General features: G+C 44.8%; 1 protein-coding gene across 1 annotated transcript in view; it reads left to right on the top strand.

The window, feature by feature from the left end:
- The first annotated feature begins 6,290 nt into the window (after positions 1-6,290).
- Positions 6,291-24,269, top strand: part of LOC148474080 (ficolin-1-B-like) — a 29,370-nt gene continuing 11,391 nt past the window's right edge. The window contains exons 1-5 of the mRNA XM_088459177.1: positions 6,291-6,372; positions 11,024-11,137; positions 11,256-11,318; positions 12,791-12,918; positions 17,133-17,262. Coding sequence (XP_088315303.1) covers positions 6,291-6,372; positions 11,024-11,137; positions 11,256-11,318; positions 12,791-12,918; positions 17,133-17,262 — 517 coding nt within the window. The remainder of the gene's footprint in view (positions 6,373-11,023; positions 11,138-11,255; positions 11,319-12,790; positions 12,919-17,132; positions 17,263-24,269) is intronic.

Below are 24,269 nucleotides of genomic sequence, written 5' to 3'. Positions count from 1 at the left end.
TTTGCAGTGTCCTACATCACCTTTTTTCATTTTCTTTTTTGTGTAGTCAATTGGGCACATACAGTATGACACAGTTTATCCATCGTCTTTATAGCATCATTAAAATTATCCATTAATATTTTATTTTGTCTTATTTTTTATGTTTTTGACTACAGATTAATCGTCTAGATTTAACATAAAATTATTTAATTTAGTAGGGATGAAATAAGGGATGGATTTACATATACGGTATATACGTTAGATGCATATTAATGTTAAAGTCATATTAAGCCATTATAATATGCACCCATATTGAAGAAATATATTTTGTGTATCTGATAAAGCTCTATAAGTATATGGGATACATTTAATTAATATGAATGAATATGTTAATGAAATATTTTTTGGATCCCTTAGTATCTGTAGTATGACAGCATTATCATAGAAATGTATTCTGTATGTTTGATAGCCTTCAAGTGCACATGGGATATAATTAATCAATATGTATCAATATTCACCCATATTAGCTACTAAAGAATGTGCTGATTATTTTAATACATTTTGGATCCATTTACAAGGAGATCTCTTTCCCGGTTACCTCATGCAAATATTGCTGCAAACATAAGATGTCCTTAGTACCTGGATCCAGCTTACTGTGCATGTGATAGAGATAGATATGGTATGTTAAGTTGTACCAACCAAGTGACTGGTGTGTATGTCACTAATATGGAGACAACATCTGGCAGCCAACTTCCAGATTGTACCTTAAATAGAGGGTCCCTGTATTATTGTCTCAGCTTCATCACAAGGTTCAATAACTGAAGTAGAATGTACGTATATTCCTCGATTGTTCAGGTGCAGGAATGCAAACATAGCTCCCTGGAAACCATTATCTATGTTGAGACGAAAAACAACTGCCTGCATTATCTAAATGGAATCGGTATGAAATACCAACACTCGGGACCCAGGCAGTCAGAATCCCGACGCCTGGATCCCGAAAGGGTTAACATACTGACACTTGGTGGTCGGTATGCTAACTCTCCCCCTCTCCCTACCCTAACCCTCCCTCTGTGGTGCTTGACCCAAACCTTCCACCCTAGTGCCTACATCTAACGAACCCTCCCCGCACCTAAAACTGACTCCTCCCCCCTTAGAGCCTAACCCCCAGCCTCCCCCACCCACCCTGCTACTTACCTTCGGCCTCCCGGCGTTTGGGATACTGGCGATGTTTTGTTTGCATGCTTGTATATGCATTCATTTGGACACTGATGCATGGGTTTCAAGTTTCAACTGCCATGCTCTTTATTCAGCCATTTGCAAACTATAGTGGTACTGTACACCAGACTACACCTACTTCCCAGCATTCCCCATGGTCCTAGGGACCATCACTGAAGATTCCGGCTTTCACATACAAGTTAGGAAGTGTCTACAAACATTAGGCATATCTAATGCAATAACACAGGCAACGGTCTGCTACCCGGCGCTGGGATTGTAAGCGTCAGGATCCCCATCACCGGAATGCCGGACGCATCCTTATCTAAATACCTAGACAAAAGTTGAGCATTACTTGGGTTGTTTGTTGTTTGTTACGTGTAGTATGGTGTGTTGTTTTGCATTGCACTTTGATCTGAAAGCACCCACATTTACATATGACAATATGAGGGTGATGATTGGCCACTGTAATACATACCCACACTGACACATTGATGAGAGCAGTACAGATTAAAGGAACACTCTCTGGCTGTGTACTATGGAGAGATAACCAATATTATGTGGGGGAGTTGACTATTCTGTTATTATCTAGCCCATCTGTGTCGCCCCTGTCTGTCTTCCTCTCCCCTTTAGAATGTAAGCTCTCACGAGCAGGGCCCTCTTCCCTCACATGCTTCTTCTTTCCTTACTTACAGTATACTATCATTTACTGCTAACTCCCCACAACGGCACCTAACACTTGGTTGCTGACACCCTGCTGCTTATGTAAGTGTTATGCAGCAATGTATATAAACCATGTTCTTGTCCTGCGTTGTTTGTACTGTTAATAACTGTTTTTCTTGTGTGCTCATTTGTTTATGTACTTTGTAAGGTGTTGCGGAACCCTTGTGGCACCATGTAAATAAAGAATAATAATAATAAAATCAATAATTTATAGCTTAGATAAGGGCCTATGTACTAAGCCTTAGCGAGAGATAAAGGATGGGGATAAAGTACCAACCAATCGGCTCCTAACTGTCACTTTACAGGTTGTGTTTGGTTGCTGATTTTTTTTGGCACTTTATCTCCATACACTTTATCTCTCTCCAAGGGGCCTATTCATCATTACTAAAAATTATCTGGAGGTAATTAGGGTTAGAACTCTCCATAAGTATCTATTCTGAAAAGCTGTGATTTTTGCGATGACAGCTTTTCGGGAAATAGATACTTTTCCCTCTCTACTCTACCTTACCGCAGCTGTAATCAATACTGCGCATGCGCCGTTACATCCGTAAAAACAGCGCATGCGCAGCACTGCCTACAGCTGCAGTAATTATGTGTCCCCTCCAACCGCCTGCCTCCCGCCCCCCCTGTCCCCCACTTACCTGGCCGCTGCAGCTGCCTCCGGCTCCGGTTGCTGCTCTGACATTGTGTTCTCCCGGCAGAGCATAGTAAAGTTGTTGTTTTTTTCTAAACTTTACTGTGTTCTGCCGGGAGACCACAGTGTCAGAGCAGCAGCCTGAGCCAAAGGAGGGACCAGGGAGTGCCAGATCAAGCCAGAGGAGGACCTGCCCAGCTGAAGGCAGGTAAGTATCACCCGCTATACGCCACCTTAGTGGCGTAGAGCAACACCATCAAATTCTGAAAACACATAATTTTCGGAATTTGATGAATAGCCTAATTTCCATATCCCCATACCATGTACTAATGTATGGGGAGTGTGGAAACTAACGCAGGTGGACTTAACCAGGAGATATCAGTGATATCTCCTGTGTTAACTGTTAACATGAATACTAATATAATGGTGATAAGTGGCCAGTGGGCTGCTCATGACCCTGTGTGGACTTCCGCTCTTGCCCAGTGGCATGGTTCTGGGCTGTGTGTGCGTTGTCTAGATTTCCAGTTGAACACACATGGTTGATGGTTCCCTGGTCATGGTTTTTGATCGGTTGGGTCTTTCAACTTTGCCTTCGGCTCTGGCATGGTCTAAAGATTATGAGCCTCACCCTTGCTTTCCAGGGTGGGTAACTACGTTTGCTCTTGCCTCTGGCATTTGTGTTAGTGCTGCTGGTACACCATAGATTCGCTGGTTCATTTCCGCTACTATCTTAGTCGCTATCTGGGTTTCTTTGTTGTTTTGGATTGGCAATTTTTCAAAATGTATTAACTTGGGAGCGTCCCGCCACTTGTCAACGTTAGTGATGGGGCCCTCGAGGGATTTTACCATGTTTTTGGCCTGGACAATGAAGCCTGATTGGCTGTGGCATTCCTGGCAAGTTTTTGCAGATTTTTAGATCGGGCCAAGTTATCCCCACCCCACCCTCCCGCTTTTTTCTCCCTCCATCCCTCCCTCACTCCCTGCTTCCGTCCCTCCTTCCTTTCCCTCCCTGTGCAAAGATTTTAGTAGCATGTTTTAGGGTTTTAGATAGTTTAGTTTGAGTTTATGGTGGTGGGAGAGAACTGCAGCCGGGAGGTCAGTGAGCTGATTAATAGGTCACTCCCCTTTGATATACCTTTTGGCTGATTGTCCCTGCTGGGACCAGCAGCCTTGGTTGGCTAACCGGGTTTTGGAAGGTATGGGGGAGTCTCATGTGACCTATGGACTTGCTGAGTGGGCAATTGGCCCTGCAAGTTTTTGAAGACATCTGATTGGTAATCATTGAATTCTGCGGGCTGCTGTTTCTTACGGTCACCACCATCATAACGTTATTATTTATTGATATTTAAATAAAAAGGCCGACCAGTTTAAACACCACATCTGTCTCTGTGTCTTTATTATACTGTAGCTTAAATTTATTGTGTAAAACGCATAAGGTTATGTTCAAGTGTCAATTGCCGCTAGGGCGTTTACATATCAACCACTCGGCATTACTTATACGCTGTACTATCAGCCAGAGATCTACCTGGAAAATGACGTACAGATTGCAATGCCATACATAATAAATAAGTACCAGAAACTCTCTACCTTCTCTGTTATTATCATACATCTATAATAATTGGCACCACCATATAATACAATGATGGGCCTGATTCAGATTTGGAATAGAGTAAGGGGCATATCCAATTAGCCGCGGGGTTTACACCGCGGCTAATTATAGCGGCTAATTATCGCGCATGTCAGGATTCAAGTAGCGGGGACTACACGCGCGGGTGTCCCCGAGACCCCGCGCGCGAGTCCCCGCTGTCAGGCTTTACCTCGCACCTCATGTAGGTGCGAGGTAAAATCTGCATGAGGCCGCCCTATTCGGCCACGCGCGAGCGTGAATAACATACTGATTCCGCAGTTCTCGTGGAATCAGTGTGTTCTCACGTGGAAGTCCTGTTTTTTTGACGCTGGGAAAAAACAATTTTATTGAATAGCTTAACCCCGCGCCGCGGGACTTCCACCCCTCAATTACTCACGGGAGAAGTTCCGCGGGTAATTGGATATGCCCCTAAGAAAGAGCCGGAACGGTGCATCTTGGTAACACCATGCTGCACTACAGGTGGGACAGGTGTAACATGTACAGAGAGAGTTAGATGTGGGAGGGGGTGTCCAAACTGAAATCCAAACTGCAGTATAAACATAAAGCTGTCCAAAATTTGTGGGCTACATGCAAAAGCAGCCAGTATTTACCCTGCATACAAAAGAAATGTAGGTATTTGCACCCCTTGCATTGCAGCATGGTTTGTCCAGGTGCACAGTGACTTGCTCTATCTTCCTCTATTCCCAAATCTAAATCAGGCCCATTGTACAGAGAATATTATATCAATCATTTTCCTGCCCCAATGCAGCTTACAGTCTAAACAGAGAATTTGGAAGATCACACACAAACATGGTCATACCATATAATTTCCACACAGACAGTGCTGTGGTCAAAATCAAAGCATTAGTCCCAGGTCTACGAGACAGCAATGCCAGTGGTGTATCTATAATGGGTGGATTGGGTACAGCATCCCGACGGTCAAAATCCTGAATCCGGAATGCCGGCATCGAAATCCCAATGGTGCAAATACCAGCGATTTTCGGTAAGTATTCTAAGGCTAACCCTAAACCCCTCCCACAGCCTAACCTTCCCTGCCCCCCCCCCCTGTAGCCTAATCCTAACCATTTCTTTTCGGCACGCTAACCCTACCCTCCCATCCCACAGCCTAACCCTAACCCCAACCCCAACCCTATAACCCTCCTACAGCCTAACCTTAACTGCCCCCCCTGCAGCTTAATCTTAACCATCCCCTTCGACACCCTAACCCTACCCTCCCATCCCACAGCCTAACCCTAACCCCAACCCTATAACCCTCCCACAGCCTAACCTTAACTGCCTCCCCCCGCAGCCTAATCCTAACCATCCCTTCGGCAGCCTAACCCTACCCTCCCATCTCACAGCCTAACCCCAACCCTATAACATTCCCACAGCCTATCCTTAACTGCCCCCCCCCCCCGAAGCCTAATCCTAACTATCCCCTTTGGAACCCTAACCCTAACCACCCATCCCACAGCCTAACAGTCCCCTTCCACAGCCAAACCCTACCCTCCCGTCCCACAGCCTAACCATAACCCTGCCCCCCCGCAGCCTAACCCTATTACTTACCATTTGAAGTTCTCTGCATTTTGACCGGTCGGGATCCCGTAGCCGGTATATTGCACATCAGGATTCTGACTGTCAGGATGCCGACTACTTCCTATAATGGGTGCAGGGTGTAGGGTGCACAGGGGTCCCTAGATCAAGGGTCTACAATGATGCAATCATGGTACCACATCCCTGATCCTGAACATGGCTGCACCTTGTCCCCAACACCTCCCACCTGGCTTCACCCTCCCCTAGGAGATAGCCGGAAACTATGAATACTTGTTATATAATGGCCGCTTATAAAAAATGAGAGCAGGTTTTCTACAGTACAGAGCTTTGGCACACAGTGGGCACACATTAAGTGGCTTGCAAGACAAAAAAAATTGTATGTGGGAAAAAATCTTGTCAGTGTGGTTAGTAAAAAGCTGAATGTCATCAAATAGTCTTTTATGCTGACATAATGATGACTACATGTCAGGAAGTACATTAGGACACATGTTTTACACAGTACATATAAAGCTTCAGAATGTGCTGCAGGGAAATAGTCATCAGCAGCTCCAGGTAACAGCCATGAGGGGACACACTCGCAGCTCCATCTATTATCTGCTCTGGCTGAGCGTCATCCTTTGCTCGGGGGAGGACACGTGCCCAGGTAGGTGATTGATGGGACTGCTGCAGTGGCATAACTAGGGGAGGTCAAGCTGGGTACGTGCCATAGGTGCTGTCTCGGACCTGGCTGCGGGGGACACCGCCGACCGCTGTCAAGGAGCAGCCAGCAGGGCTATAAGGGACACTACTACTGGGGGCACTGTATAAGGGGCACTACTACTGGGGGCACTGTATAAGGGGCACTACTACTGGGGACACTGTATAATGGCCACTACTACTGGGGCACTGCATAAGGGACACTACTACTGGGGACACTGTATAAGGGGCACTACTACTGGGGACATTGTAAAAGGGGCAATACTACTGGGGACACTGTAGAAGGGGCACTACTACTGGGGACACTGTATAAAGGGCACTACTACTGGAGGCACTGTATAAGGGGCACTACTACTGGGGACACTGTATAAGGGGCACTGTATAAGGGGCACTACTACTGGGGACACTGTATAAGGGGCACTGTATAAGGGGCACTACTACTGGGGGCACTGTATAAGGGGCACTACTACTGGGGGCACTGTATAAGGGGCACTGTATAAGGGGCACTACTACTGGGGGCACTGTATAAGGGGCACTACTACTGGGGGCACTGTATAAGGGTCACTACTACTGGGGACACTGTATAAGGGGCACTGTATAAGGGGCACTACTACTGGGGGCACTGTATAAGGGGCACTACTACTGGGGGCACTGTATAAGGGTCACTACTACTGGGGGCACTGTATAAGGGGCACTACTACTGGGGACACTGTATAAGGGGCACTGTATAAGGGGTACTACTACTGGGGACACTGTATAAGGGGCACTATATAAGGGGCACTACTACTGGGGGCACTGTATAAGGGGCACTACTACTAGGGACACTGTATAAGGGGCACTACTACTGGGGGCACTGTATAAGGGCCATTACTACTGGGGGCACTGTATAAGGGGCACTACTACTGGGGGCACTGTATAAGGGGCACTACTACTGGGGACACTGTATAAGGGGCACTGTATAAGGGGTACTACTATAAGGGGCACTATATAAGGGGCACTATATAAGGGGCACTACTACTGGGGGCACTGTATAAGGGGCACTACTACTGGGGGCACTGTATAAGGGGCACTACTACTGGGGGCACTGTATAAGGGGCACTACTACTGGGGACACTGTATAAGGGGCACTACTACTGGGGGCACTGTATAAGGGGCACTACTACTGGGGACACTGTATAAGGGGCACTGTATAAGGGGTACTACTATAAGGGGCACTATATAAGGGGCACTATATAAGGGGCACTACTACTGGGGGCACTGTATAAGGGGCACTACTACTGGGGGCACTGTATAAGGGGCACTACTACTGGGGACACTGTATAAGGGGCACTACTACTGGGGACACTGTATAAGGGGCACTGCTGCTGGTGCACTGTATAAGGGGCACTGCATAAGGGGCACTTCTACTGGGGGCACTGTATAATGGGCACTACTACTGGGGGGACTGTTTAAGGGGCAGTATTTCTGGGGCACTGTATAAGGGGCACTACTACTGGGGGCACTGTATAAAGGGCACTGTATAAGGGGCACTACTACTGGGGGCACTGTATAAGGGGCACTGTATAAGGGGCACTACTACTGGGGGTATTAAGGTGCATATGGAAAGGAAAGGAATGTCCCAGAGTGACGATAAATGGTGGCGTGTCATGTTGATACCCCCTCCCATTTTTCTGTCACCACGCCCCAAGTGGCAAGTGGCACGCACATACAGTTGGGAAGGGGGGGGGGGCATTTTCTTCTTGCCCTGGGTGCCAAATATATATATATATATATATATATGTCACATCAATGTGATGCGATATATAGTGATATTTTTCATGAGCCACTTCATGTTCTGCATGAATAGACACATGCACAAGTCCCTGAAAGCAAAGTGATACGTTATACTCCAGACAGGAATCGCGAAGGCAGCAAGATTTCACTGATAAATCGTGGTAATAGCAGATTCTATTTTTATGCCTTAATAAGTGGTGATTTTAGTAAATAGGCCCCCTAGTGTCTCTCCTTGCAGCTTTCTAGGTAAAGTAACAGATCACACTCCCTTTCATAAATATATTATGACATTTTATAATATGCAATTGATTATTAGATGGGCAGTGATATACTTGTGTGACAGCTGTCATATTATTTAACCTCAAACAACATAAATCACTGAGCTACAGTATGGTGCTCTTCAATATAAATGAATGTGTATGTGCAATGATGTAACTGCTTCTTATTGTGGGAATACACAGGCTCAGATTGTTTTAAAAAATAATTTATCAAAATAAGAGATATATAGAATAAACACATAATAAACAATATATACACACAATAAAAGTATAATTACATACATAAAAAGCAAAAATAATAATGGTATTCTTTAAAAAATACATAACTGCCCCGTCTTTCTATAAGCAGGTATGAAAGTATGCTTAGTGCAATCAGAAAAAAGCATATCAATGGTTACTAGTGCTTGAATAGTTAAAAGAAAAAGTTGCCTAATTAGCTAGTAAATGCATAAGATGACCAAGCAAACTGTTAGTAAAAATAAAAACCCTATGCTGGCAACCCAGCAGGGGTTAATAATTCTCCACTTAGTTGCCAAAGTTAAATTGTTAGCATAAAAAAATAAAGTTAAGACCGGTACACACTAGACAATGTCTATCGTGCCCGACCTCGTAACGACGGCATCTGGAGGGGGTAGGGCCGTAACTAGGGGTGTGCAAACGCTACGGCCGCACAGAGCCAGCACTCTATGGCCGGCACCGCTGCTCACTCACGGTCCCTGCATCTGGCTACCAGGGCGCCTGTAATGGCACCCTACAGCCAGAATCTATGCAGCAGTGCCATCTGGATCGTCCTTAGGATGCTTCAGGTGTGCCCAACACTGCCCTTACAGCAGAGGAGGGGGCCATGAGCAGACCCTTGCTCTCTCCAGCGGTCTAGCGGTGCAGTAGATTCTGGCTTTGTGCCAGATTCGGTGCCTGCACCATTTTACCGGGGACAGCAGTACCACGCATGTGCGAATCACTGGGAAAATGGCTGCCAACATTTTCCCAGGGTTGTTGCTAGATCCAAGTTGGAGAAAGGACCTCTGACATCACAACCACGTGATCACTACAGCAGGGCCAGTCCACTACCAATGTCACTACCCACGTGGGCATAGAGGGAGAATATAAACTGTGCACGAAGCGTGGTGAGCAAAGCGAGCCTGCAAGAAGACACTTTTGTCCCCCTGTTCTGAGCTATGTCCCTCCCCCTTGTGTCTCGGGTCATGTGGTTGTGACGTCAGAGGTCATGTGACGCACCTCGTTCTAGACCTAACCATCATCTTCCCAGTGATTTCTGCTGCTCTGCAGCACCGGTTTGGCACTGCAGAGCAGCACTATGGACAGGTAAGTAGGGTTTGTGGTGTGGGCCCCCCTGGACCCAGGGGCCCGTATGCACCGAACACTCTGCACCCATTATAGATACGACTCTGTGGCCTCCACTAATGATATCGCCCGCCAGACCTGCATGCAGGGTCTACGGAGGATGTCGCTTATGACTTGAGTGAGCAAGCATCGTCAAAGACATAGCAGGTACACACTAGATGATGCGCCCGATATATCGCTCCGATCCGCTGGAATGGACAACATATCGTCTAGTGTGTACCCAGCTTTAGTATAAGCAGCCGAAAACTAATTAGTAGTTATAATATTACACTTCAATATTTGTACAGCAGCAATAGTTACCACACAGTATGTCAGTCTGGACTCTAAAGGTGTCTAAGCGTGTTCTTTTTAAATAGCTGTAGTGGAATTCACGTTTGTAGTAACACAGCCGGAGGGCTACTATCTGTAGAGGTGGCGCGCAATCAGCTGGCAGGCTCTCAACCACGCTCTATGCATGTGGGGCTGCGGGCTTGAGGGGGGAAGTCTACTCTGCAGAAGGTAGTCAGCTTGCAGGCTCTCAGTCACATTTCCCCCACGTGAGGGGTTAAAGTCTGCGCTGTAAAGGGTAATCAGCTGGCAGGCTATCGATCTCGCTCACCGCTTGTGTAACCGCGGGCATAGTGTTGGAAGCCTGCACTGCCTAGGGAGCAATTGTGGCAGTAAAAAGGTTCCAGCGGTGTTCTCTTTGGCAATAGAGATGCGGCAGGGCAATGCATTCACATCTTAAGAAAGTCTCCCGTTGCTAGGAGACGAAACATGTTGACTATGTCACTTCCTGCTACCCAAGCATTGGCCTAGGGATGGACATCGAAAGCCCGGTATCAAATGGTTGCCGGGTTTCCAACATCAAATATAGCAATGTGATGCATCTAGCCATAGCATCGCAACCATCGGGATTGTTATACTTGCAGCCAAAAAGGAGGTGGGGCCTCTGTGAAAGGGGATGGAGCTTAGTGGCACCCCCATTCACATCACTGTGGGTGCAAGCCTAGCACTTTCACCAATTCCATGCCCATTACTGGCGAGTCCATACCCCTTTTATAGCAGAACATGCTGATTTTGGTTGCTTGAAATCAGGACTGTGAAGGACACTAGGTTCCTTGTTGACCCCTGAATGCGCCTGAATATAGCAGGTAACAGATTGCAGCCCATGATAGTAACCATCCTCTTTTCTCACCACAGATGTGAAGCTCATGGGAGTCGGGGGATCAGAAAATATGACTATATTAAGGGGTTGTGCTGGGACCCCAGGTGCACCAGGACATCCCGGAATGGTAGGACCCACTGGACCAAAAGGTAATAATTCTACCTGCATACAATGCCATGTCATTGTAACTGTTCCTGGGCCACAGGAGATTGCTACACAAGGGAACAGACCTGCACCTTTCTAAATTTTTATATCTCATGTTTCCAGGAGACCGAGGAGAGCAGGGCTCACCGGGAATTCCTGGGTACGTCGGTCCTATGGGATTTAAAGGTAAATAGATTTCAATATCCAGAACATATACAACATAATACATTATTTACATTTCAGCAGTTATTGTAAAATAAATAAATTCAGAAGTTAACTTCTAACCAGTAGTGAAATGGGGAACCTTCTAGACTTCCCTAATGGTAAGGGTGGTTCTGGGAGGGACAATTTTCATATGTTTAGTGAGATTTTTGGAAGTGCTTATAATATTGTTGCATGGTAATAGCTATCTCAATGGGTATTGAGTGTAAAGCCTTCTACAGCAGGGCTCATCCAACATTAATAAATCACAAAATATAGCAAGAAAAACGGCCGCACTCACACGGGCTCTAAGCATTGGCTAATAAACTTGTTTATTCAAAGTCGATGACTTCTAAAATGAATTGTGACTCCAAGTCTGGTGCTGGGTGTCAGGGATAGCCCTGGGCTATCAGCCCAGACCTGGGGTACCCTGGAGAGGGAGACCCCTATTTTGGGGGGTTCCCACCTCCTCAGGGACCCCCGGCTTAGGCTGACTAGCAGTCAGGTGTAATGCTTTGGCTGTGGCATTACACCCCCGCTAGAAAGAGTCTGGTGCTGGTTATGGGAAATACAGGGGACCCCTACTCATTTTGTTCCCTGTATTTCCAAAACCAGGATCAGCTTGCTGAGCCTAGTGCTGGTTGCGCTAAATACATACGTATTTTGTCCCCCGTATTTATACAACCAGGACTGACTTTGGAAAGTCCGGGGCTGGTTGTGATTTTAAGAGGGGACCCCACGTAATTTTTTTTTTAATTTTAAAACTTTTGAAGCTTTTTACACACAGATGCATGCACGGATCTCACTGATCTGTGCATGCATCTGTGTCAATCAGACCTGTTCATGCTAAAATTGAAAGCATGAAGCAGGTTTATTCATTTGTAGATTTTAAGTAAATTTTTTTGTGGGATTTGATGTTTGATTTGTATATGGGCCATACTTGCCTACTCTCCCGGGACTGCCGGAAACCTCCCGATAATCGGCACCCGGCAAGACTAGGCAAGTCCCCCGGAATGGCCACTGGTACCCCGCAAAACCCCCGTGCCTGCCACAAAAGAGGGCGGTCCGGGGGAAGCTGGCTCCACCCCTATGGCATCCTGCGCACTGTGCGGTGGCACCGACTGCACTGCCAAAGTTACGGTTTTGATTAATATTATAAAAATTCTATAAACAAATCACAGTAGATTTTGCAGGTCACAGAGCTCCATCTGGACAGTAATATATATGATGGATTTAGATGCCCTTGAAAAGTGTCTCTAGAAATTATTTTGAAACATTGGAAACTATTTATATATATGTACTTAGTTATACTAGAGTGTCAAATAATGTGTACAGTGTCCAGTTGGGTGTCGGTGACAGATAAGCATATATGTATATGTATATGTATGTATGATATGATATGTATGGTTCACGCATTCAATTCACTTTGAAAATTAAGTACCAATTACTTTATTTAGCCGCCAAGAACTGCAAGCAACTTCTAGACCAGGGACTGAGTCTTAATGGCTGGTACACAATTTACCCACCAGGGGGCGATCCTCTCCTAGTGATGTGTGACATGGAAACTGATGGAGGAGGATGGCTGGTAGGTGCTGAGTGTCTGATTGGTTCATGTTTATAGGAAGCAGTCATTCATGTTGGTGGTGTAACAGCTACTGGATAATTTAAAAATAAACAGACTTTAAATGGTAACCAGCTGCGCATTGCCCCCATGAAATCACCCCCCCCCCCCCCACCCATTCAAATGCACATACTGTATTTATATCAGAGATGAGCAGTTTGGCTTTGTTGAAAACTAAGCACACCAGAACTTTGGGATTGCGAGATTAACCGACTCCTGACTCGGATCACTTTGGGGTCGGATCTCGGATCTAAACCACAAGTCTTGCATATTTTTGATGGTATGTAAGTCCCTCCTTCATGATTTAAGGTGTTATTGATGTTAATAATACTGTTGGATCAAAAACAGGTCCATACATTACATGGTTTTAGCTGTTTTTATCAATGTAAGGTAAACCAAAACCAAAACACAGTGGTCCATGCACATCTCTAATATATATCAGGGAAAGACTCAATCTGGATCTTCAACTGTGGTTGATCTACAAGTCCCCAGCGGGTTGGATATGAAATCCTGGCTGTTGGGATACTGCTGGTCAGAATACCGACAGCCGCATCCCGACAGCCAGATCCCGACACCCATAGGAAACACAGGTAAGTGTTTTCCTAATCCCTACTCTAACCCTCCCTCCCCGGTGCCTAAACCTAACCTCCCCCACCCAGCACCCTAATCCTAACTCTCCCTCCCCGGTGCATAAACTTAACCTCCCCCCTAGTGCCTAACACTAACCTCCCCCACCCGCACCCTAAACCTAATCCTCCCTCCCCGGTGCCTAAACCTAACCTCCCCCACCCCGCACCGTAATCCTAACCCTCCCACCCCAGTGCATAAACTTAACCTCCCCCCTTAGTGCCTAAACCTAACCTCCCCCTCCCTGCACCCTAATCCTAACCCTCCCTCCCCGGTGCCTAACCCTAACCCTTCCCCTAATGCCTCACCCTAACCCAGCTCCCTAACCTCCCCCTAACACCCCGATACTTACCTTTGGGATACCGGTACTTGAGATACTGGTGCCGGGATCCTGACCTGTCCGGATTTCGGCGCCGATATACAGACTGTCAGCATCCTGCACACCAGGATACTGACTACATCCCGTCCCCAGCATGCACAGCCATCTGGCAGAACACACAGTATATACAGGGTCTGATTCAGAGCTGGGAGCAAATAAGAATAAAATAGCAATATATACCTTGGTAAAACCACGTTGCACTGCAGGTGGAGCAGATTTCAAATGAGCAGAGAAGGTGTATAGTTGGGAAAGGGTGCAGGGTTGGACTGACCCACAGGGGTACAGGGAAATCCCCGGTGGGCCCCACTGCCTCTGGGTGTCAGGTTCCAGACCTCAAATTATAGATTGTTACTCTATTAGACAGTCAGTTACCTGGTGGAGCAGGACCAGTGATCAGCATGGGGGCTTGGTTCCCTTCTATAGAAACTACACCCAAGATTTACCTAATGGTAAGCCAAGCATGTGTGGTGTCTAAGAAAAAGAAAATCCGATATGGCGCCAATAGTATAGTATATATAAATAGAGTGTCTGCTGCTCTCTATAACGGGATTACTCAGTCCCTGTAAGTATAAAGGCTAAAAAACAATAAAAGGTTAGAGAGCGCTAACACAAAATTAAGAAGTAAGATTTATTAATATCTTTCTTATATATAAGTTATCAATTCTTTAACACAGATGTATAACAATATTCTTAGACCATATTATATCAATATTACAATTAAAAAATGATGACAATCAAGAATTTTTACAGCCACATTAGACTCTATTAGGAAATAAAAACACCCCTATATATAGGACTATTAGATCCAAATATTAGGCATTGCTGTATTGTAAAACACAGGATAATTCAACACTTTAGTTAGATTGAGACTCTGTTTCACAGTATTTTGTCACATTTAATTTCCTGGTAACACTTTAGAGAGAAACAGATATTAAGTGTCAGTTTGTTTAGACACTCCAAGGTTTTTCTTGCTGTGGTTTAAACAGCACAACTTTCCACAGTATAGTGATTTCTTTTAACTTTTTTAATAGTTCCTCCAGGAAAATATATTTATCCGTGAAAAACAATTAAGTTCTTAGCATTCAACTGTTCACATTTAGATACTTACATACATATTTTAAAAAATCATGGCCATGAAAAATATGTATAAAAGTAAATATTTACCACGTCCTCCTGATCTAACAGGGTTAATTGGTTATACTGTTCTCCAGCTCTTTCTTCCTTTTTGGATTTGTCCACCGCTTAGTGACTTGAATCTACGGCTGTATCTAAAATTCAGCAGCCGAAATGTCAGGGGGTAGAAGTTCTGAGAAGCGGGGAGACAACCAATATGTATCCCTGTGTTGGATATGGGGGAAGAGCATTGCACGCTGTCAATAGGTATATATCTCCTTCTCCCTGCCATCAGCTCCGTAGTGCTCTGTGACCAGCAGCTAACTCCTGTGTATACGGCCAAAGCTGAAGCACGGGAGGAGTATAGGAAACAGCATGTCACTCTGTTCTCACCTCCTTCTCCCTGCCATCAGCTCCGTAGCGCTCTGTGTCAGCATCTAGCTCTCGTCTGGACTACCAGGGCTGGAGCACGGGGGGAGTACAGGAAATCAGCGTGTCCCTCAATTTTATCCTCTTTCTCTTTGCCGTCAGCTCCTCAACGCTCTTTAACCAGCAGCTGCCTCTTGGGTCTGTAAAAGCCTGATGCCGGAGTGTGGGAGGGGAAGAGTGGGCTCTTGGAGGACGTGAATGGAACAAACAGGTCTCAAAATTGTATTAAAAGTCAGCACTGAGGAAGCCGCTGACATCTCATGAAGGCGGAGAAACGCGTTTTTATTTTATTTTTTAATACAATTTTGAGACCTGTTTGTTCCATTCACATCCTCCAAGAGCCCACTCTTCCCCTCCCGCACTCCGGCATCGGGCTTTTACAGACCCAAGAGGCAGCTGCTGGTTAAATAGCGTCTCTTTCCAAAGGGGGCGAGCTGTCGATGTTGATTGACAGCTCGCCCCATTTGGAAGGCGGGCCGGGGGGGGTGGCAGCCCAAATGGAGTCGTTCCCATGGGAACGCCTGCTGTTTGGGGGAGGCCCCACTGATATCACTAGTGATGTCAGTGGAGAGCTTCCGGCTCTGACAGAGCCAGAAGCTCTCCGGGGCCTACGACAAGTGAGACCCTACCCTAGGGTCTCGTCGTAAGCCCCGATGGTCGCGATGGTCTATGACCATCGCGACCATCACCCTAGCAGTCGTTAGAGCTGTGGGTGTAAACCCACAGCCTAACGACCGAAACAGAGGCTGGCGGTCAGGATGCAAGCGGCCGCCCAGTTTCTGAGCGACCGCTTGCATCCTCTGACTGCCTCTGACTGAGGGCCTTAATATCTGTTTCTCTCTAAAGTGTTACCAGGAAATTAAATGTGACAAAATACTGTGAAACAGAGTCTCAATCCAACTAAAGTGTGGTATTATTCTGTGTTTTACAATACAGCAATGCCTAATATTTGGATCTAATAGTCCTATATATAGGGGTGTTTTTACTTCCTAATAGAGTCTAATGTGGCTGTAAAAATTCTTGATTGTCATAATTTTTTAATTGTAATATTGATATAATATGGTCTAAGAATATTGTTATACATCTGTGTTAAAGAATTGATAACTTATATATAAGAAAGATATTAATAAATCTAACTTTTTAATTTTAATTTTGTGTTAGCGCTCTCTAACCTTTTAATGTGTGGTGTCTGACCACACCCACCCTAATGGAAGACCACTCCCCTTAAGCATGGGCCTCTACCACTGCATTCCCCCGGTGGGCCCTTCATGTCCCAGTCCGACACTGAAAGGGTGTGTTCTATCTTAAGTCAATATTTCAGAGTGAAAACAAAGCTGCCCAGTATTTGTTCTCTACATGCAAAAGCAGCCGGTATTTTCCCTGCATGTCAAAACATAAAAGCATTCGCATTCCTGCATGGAAACTTGACTTGTTCCGGGAGCAAATTGCTTGTTTTTTTAAATGTTGCTCCTAATTCGGAATCATAGTGTTTGCTGGAGACTGTAGTTATGCACAATTACACAATATGGAATCTCCCCTGTGAGTATTTTAGGTTCGTCCAGCAGCTAGCATTTCAGTGAGCACAATATTGCAACTATATGATATATGGACATCATTCCTCCTTTCCCAGGTGTTCCAGAGGCGGGTGGATGGTTCTGTGAATTTCTATAGAGACTGGAATAACTACAAGAAGGGATTTGGGCATCAAGGCGGCGATTTCTGGCTGGGGAACGATAACATTCACCGTCTCACGTCTTCAGGTTTGGTTGCACTTCGCAAAAATTTGATTATAGTTCAATGCATAGAGCTGTGTGCAAATCTGCCTCCATTACACTTCTATATGTATAATAATAATAATATTAATAATAATACAATGATTTTATTTATATAGCACTTTTCTCCTGATAGGACTCAAAGTGCTTTACATTTGCCTTTACACCACAAAATACAAAACCAACTTAACAAGGGACATTAGTGAAATGCTGGGTGAACAGGTAAGTCTTGAGTGAGTCTATTTTTGAAAGACTCTAGAGTGGAGGCTTCATGAACTGTGTGGGGAAGTGAGTTCCAAAGAGTCAGAGACACAAAGCTAAAGACTCGACCCCCAGATGAATTCTAGGTCCTTCGTCAACTGATCGCAGTAATCAAGTGGGACAGTACCTTGGGCCCCGGTCATGTAGGGCTTTATAAGTCAGTAAGCCGATCTTGAAAACAATTTGCCATCTGACAGGCAGCCAGTAGAGAATGGATGTTATGTGTTTGGACCGGGGCTGGTTGGTTAATAGCCTGGCAACTGCATTTTGTACCATCTGCAAGTGGTGCAATTCTTTTGCTGGGAGACCAAGTAGTCTAGGCGTGATGATATAAATGCATGTATTACTGTAGGCAGATCTTCTGAGGGAATCAAGTGTTTGCTTCTGGTTATGTTCCGCTGATGAAAGAATGAGGATTTGATTGTGGCTGATACCTGATGTTTAAGTGTCAGACGCCACTATCCAGGACAACACCAAGATTCCAGACATGTTCAGTGTTTTGTAGTTCTGAACCCCCAAGCTTAAGACCTGTTGCTTGTCTATGCTGCAGCCTTGTCTTATGATCCATCATTCGGACCTCTGTTTTATCAGGGTTCAGTCACAACCAACTGGCACTTATCCACTCCTGGAGCTCAGCTAGAAAGCCATTTAGGGTTGGTATTGGGCTCTTAGTACCTGGAGCAAAGGACAGTGGTGTAACTATAGAGGGTGCAGGGGGTGCACTTGCTATGGGGCTCAGCTAGAGAGCCATTTAGGGTTGGTATTGGGTTCTTAGTACCTGGAGCAAAGGACAGGTACAGCTGTGTATCATCTGCATAGCAGTGGTAGCCCAGGCCATGACTTCTGATTATTTTACCCAGTGGTAGCATGTATACTGCAAAAAGCATGGGAGATAGTATATTGCCCTGTGGGACACCACATGGCAGTGGCACTGGTGATGAAGCGTTTACTCCAGAAGAAACTCTCTGTGACCTGCTGTTGAGAAATGATTTGAACCTGATAAGCACTGTGCCATCCACTCCACAGAAGTTTTTCAGGCGCTCAAGTAGAATCCTATGGTCCATGGTATCAAATGTTGCAGAGAGATCCAGAAGGATTAAGATTGAACAATCACCTCTGTCTCTTGCAATCAGAAGATCATTAAGCACACATACCAGGGCTGTTTCAATGCTATGTTTCAACTGGAATGGATCATAAATATCATGGGTAGACAGGTGGGATTCTAGTTGAGGTGCCACCACTTTCTCAATAACCTTTCCTAGAAAAGGAAGGTTTGATACTGGTCTGTACTTGGACATGCAGTCGGGCTCTAAATAAATTTTTAAGAAGTGGTCTAACAATTACTTCTTTTAGTGGTTCAGGAAAGGTGCCTGCCTGCAAAGAGCATTGAACTATTTTTGAAAATACAGAGCCAATCATGTCCATGCACCCTATTAAAAGCTTGGTTGAGGTAGGGTCCAGATCACAGGTTGTGAGATGGAACATTTGGGTAATTTTAGCAATGTCTTTTAAATTCATTATTTCAAAGCTGCTCCATGGCAGACTTGGAAGTTTGGCACTCCTTTGATGGCACTGTAGGGATTCTAGCCCAGATGAAAGATAATTTATATCAGGAATCAGTGTAGTGTACTCCGCTGCAGATCTTACCTGCATGCTGGAGTGTGGGCATGTGCAGCTCAGCTACCCGGCTGGCTATCCGCTTCTTGGCCGGTGCTGCCACTTCCTGTGTACCCCATGTTGTCCAGGCTGCGGTCCCTCTGCAATGTTCCCACCATCTCCAGACCTGGGCGCCTCCATGAAGTCCTAGTCTGCAATCGGTTCCTATCCGATAACCAGCACAATTGGTTCCTAGTCGATAACCAGCCCAATCGGTTCCTATCCGATAACCAGCCCAATCGGTTCCTATCCGATAACCAGCACAATTGGTTCCTATCCGATAACCAGCACAATCAGTTCCTATCCGTTAACCAGCAAAGTTGATTTCAATCATATCATCAGATCCATTTCCATTGGCTCGTATTATAACTACTCCAGTTTTTCTTGTTCATGGATCTGGGGCTTAGGCCTCAGCATTCTCTGAGAGGTCAGATAGTAACACTGGGAAACCCAGCCAGAGGGCCGCGACCTGTACCCCTAAGTTATTAACGCTAACTACAGTAGGGATGTTTGCATAGTCAAAACCAACTTGAGGTAGTATTAAACACCAATAGTTGTGTATAAATAGTGGGTTGGTGGTTCTCCCCCAAGTCAGATAGTCAAGTAAATATTGAAAGACAAAAGAAGACTCATTGTAATCTAATGTTAAAATATGTTAAAATATAACCTTTATTCTAAAGCCTATAAAATATGTAGGATTTAAGAAAATCCAAGGAGTAATGTATATAAGAATAGTACAAATATTACACAAACAAGCAGACTCCTATATAAATTCAATCTTTACTATTTACCATCAGGATAACCTGTGTATGCGCAATATTACAGTTGTATATTATTACTATGTGACCGCATTCTCTACTATCTTACCCTATATAACCTCTAGCACTCTCTCATTGGCCTACCGTTTGTGATTCTTTTCTGCAATGTTAATCCTAACATCAGAATAGAACACACTCTGTGCAGTAAGAAAGTAGAAGGGCATTTACTTTCTTCCTACCAGTGGCTCTCTCTGTCCTCTCATCCTTTGTCCTCTATTTTTCATATGACAAAGAGACAGTAGAGGCAGCGAGGACCCTATCTGGGCACCTTTATTACTATTATATTCTCTCCATTTTTTGGATATATGCAAATGTTTCCACTCCAGTGTTCGGCAAAAGCTGACTTTTTATTATGACTGTATTATTATTGTGCTAAGATACTTCATTATTGTCTAAACACTATACGCGAGAAATATAAAGGTGGGGACTAAACGGCAACATTGTTGCTGATCATATGATCAAAACCAACTTGGTTTTCACATATTTCATTGATCATATATCAATTACGGGATATGTAAAATAATTCTCTTTTCTAAAAATTTGCCGATTGTCACTCACTTTCACTGAGATAAAAATTCTTTCTTTGATATGATTCATTTGTAATAGTGAATTGTGTATTGATACATAACAAGCATTTTTCACATCTTTTCTTTTTCTCTTAAAATTGAATTTATATAGGAGTCTGCATACTCACTTATGCAATGTGTCATATGTTTTTTGTTTGTGTAACATTTGTACTATTCTTATACACATTACTCCTTGGATTTTCTTAAATCCTACATATTTTAAAGGCTTTAGAATAAAGGTTATATTTTAACAGTACTCAGAATCCTGTACCGCTTTATAAGAGTGCCCCCAACAACGAGTCTTCTTTTTTCTTTCAATATTAACTTACTGTGCATGTCTACCTGAGCTTACCTCCTGAGTCCAGTCTACCTGAGCTTACCTCCTGAGTCCAGTCTACCTGAGCTTACCTCCTGAGTCCAGTCTACCTGAGCTTAACACCTGAGTCCAGTCTACCTGAGCTTGCCTCCTGAGTCCAGTCTACCTGAGCTTAACACCTGAGTCCAGTCTACCTGAGCTTGCCTTCTGAGTCCAGTCTACCTGAGCTTGCCTTCTGAGTCCAGTCTACCTGAGCTTAACACCTGAGTCCAGTCTACCTGAGCTTACCTCCTGAGTCCAGTCTACCTGAGCTTAACACCTGAGTCCAGTCTACCTGAGCTTGCCTTCTGAGTCCAGTCTACCTGAGCTTGCCTTCTGAGTCCAGTCTTCTGAAGTTACTTCCTGAGTCCAGTCTTCCTGGATTACCTCCTGAGCCCAGTCTCGTTCTGAGCTTATCTCCTGTGACCTTCCTGCCTCAGTTCATGTAACTGCACATGCGCAGAAACTATATCAGACCCACTAGACTTCTGATCTCTTATTCCACCACTGAGCAACCAGTATCACAGTCTGGAACACAAGATACCACAGTTCTGACAGTTTGATCAAGGTCGATGGACTTGACTATTGATCAAGGTGTGGGGTCAGTGGCACTCCAAAGATTTGTTACCCAAATGGAGAGTCAAAAGGCTGCTCAGCAACAAGTAGTACACTTCCTCCAAGATGTGTCCACTCGTCTTGACAGCTTACAGCAATCACTGTCTGGTCAGCCGCCAGCTACTACAGGTACAAAGATGAATCCAGTTCATACGTCCTCTGTCTCCCGCCTCCAGCTGTCCATACCAAATAAATTTGATGGAAATCCTAAATCATGCCATGGGTTTTTAAACCAGTGTGAAATACAATTCGAACTTTTGCCTCATAATTTCCCTACAGATAGGATAAATATAGCTTACATCATATATCTGCTAATGGGCCCTGCTCTGAATTGGGTCTCCTCACTCTGGGCGAAAGCTCACCCATTGTTAGCCACAAAATCTTTATAGTTGGACATGTTCCGCCAGATTTTTTATGAGCCAGGAAGATCATCCTCAGCGTCCTTTGAGAACTCACGCATCCGTCAGGGCTCTCTTCCTATAGGACAGTTTGTGATCTAGTTTCAAACCCTAGCTTTAGAGTTAAGTTCTCAAGGCTGCCTTATGAGCAGGAGTTTCGGACCTTATCAAGGATGAACTGGCTAAAAGTCACTTACTTGAATGTCTTGATGAGTTAATCTCTATTTGTGTAAAACTAGACTTAAGTCTGCGGGAAAGGTCTTGTGAAAAGACTCTGCTCATCGTCCCTTGAGTCAAACTCACCCACCTTCACCTGCAGTGGATGAGCCTATGCAGATTAGTAGATCTCGCCTGTCGCCGGAAGAATGATCCTGCCGATAAAAAAAATGTATGTTTGTACTGTGCTGCTACTAGCCATCTTGCTCGATTCGGCCGGGAAATGCCAAGTTTAACCCATAAAGTTGTCTTATGTATGCCAGGCTCCAAGAATCGATTGGTCTAGGTTATAGGTGACAGTATGGAGTTCTCATTGTCAGCAGCATTGTCTACCTCAAGTATCACTGCTCCGTCATTCCAATGTAGAATTTCCACCAGAGCTTCAAGTGGTGTATTGAGACTTCTTGGATGTCTTTAGTGAAAAAGCTGCAGACCAGTTGCCACCACACCGGAACTGGGACTGTCCAATCGACCTTGTACCTGGTAAGACTCTGCCTAGAGGGTGTACTTATCCTCTATCAATACCTGAAACTCAAGCTATGACGAGTACATCAAAGAAAATTAACAAAAATGCTTCATTCATCCCTCCTCTCGCTGGCACCATTTTTTCTTCATGAAGAATAAAGATAGTGATTTAAGACTCTGTATAGATTATCGTGGTTTACATGAAATTACCATCAAGAACAGTTATCCACTTCCTCTAATCGATGAACTGTTCGTCCGAATCAAGAGTGCCTCCTTTTCACGAAACTGGATCTTTGGGGTGCATATAATCTGATCAGGATTCGTAAGGGGGATGAGTGGAAGACAGCCTTTAATACCAGAGATGGGCACTATGAGTATCTGGTCATGCCCTTTGGTCTATGCAAAGATGTATTCTAAAAGTTTGTATTCATCTACTTGGACGATATCCTGCTCTTCTCTCAAGACCTTGTTACCCATCGGCAGCATGTGCGTGAGGTACTAACCAATTTTTGGCAAAACCATCTCTATGGTAAATTGTCAAATGCACCTTTTAGGCTCCTTCTACACCTTTCCTGGGGTATATTATTTCTGGCAAAGAACTACGCATGGATACTGAGAAACTTGAAGCAATTACTGGTTGGTCTCTCACATGACATTGAAAGCAGTGCAATGATTCATTGGTTTCACAAATTACTACCGCAGATTTATTTGAAGATTTTTTACACTCATTGCTCCTATCTCCGCTCTTACCTGGGGGTAAATTTACTAAAGTTCGATTTTATTTTCTGTTCGATTTTGCATTCGATTTCGGTTCGATTTTTTATGAAAGGATTTACTAAAGCCCAAATCGAATGTCAAATCGAACAGAAAAATGAATTTCAAATTAAATCGAATTTCTGAAAAACATTGATGTTTTCACATAGAGAAAAATTGGATCCCTTCATTTACCAACATTTGATTTTTAAATCGAATGAAAAACTAACTCAAACTCGAACAGCAAATCCCCAAATGAATTGAAGAACTTCATGCATTCGTTTTCATCATGAGCAGTTTGATTCGACACAGATATTGTTACGTTTAGCGTCCTGGAGTCCCCTACTGAGGGGCTGGAAGTTGTGGTCCCGGGTCAATGAAGGAGTCAGGAGCGAGGGGCCTGGATGTTCAGTCTCCTCGTCCACAAGCATCGGATGTTGGCGAGACCTGACCTAGGGTGCGGAGTCTAACCTGCTGGGAGGTATTCACCAGTGACCCCACCATGCGGGATGGGGGTTTCAGCTGCACCCAGCAAGCAGGTCGCGGTCCCCAGGTCAGGGATCCGATGCGAGTAGGAATAGGGAAAGACACACCGCTATGGTCCACTGGAAATATAATCTCTGTACCACTAGTATGGAGAAGCACAATAGAGATGTTTCCTGAAGAAGTGCTGTGGCAGACCAGGGGGAGAGAATCCACTGAGGAATGGGTTGCACAGCAAGCACTGGATTGCACCAGTTTGGATAAGCAGGCCAGTTTGGATAAGCATTTCCCAAGCGAATGCCTGCCGTTTGTGGGCGGCCCCACTGACACCACCAGTGATGTCAGTGGGAGAGCTTCCGGCTCTATTAGAGCCGAAAGCTCTCTGGGGCTTGAAGCCACGAGACCCTAC

Source organism: Taudactylus pleione, unplaced genomic scaffold (assembly GCF_031769625.1).
Source record: "Taudactylus pleione unplaced genomic scaffold, aTauple2 ptg000897l, whole genome shotgun sequence".
Taxonomy (NCBI): Eukaryota; Metazoa; Chordata; class Amphibia; order Anura; family Myobatrachidae; genus Taudactylus; species Taudactylus pleione.
Note: the sequence above shows the minus strand (reverse complement) of the source record. Positions and strands in the feature narration are given on the sequence as shown.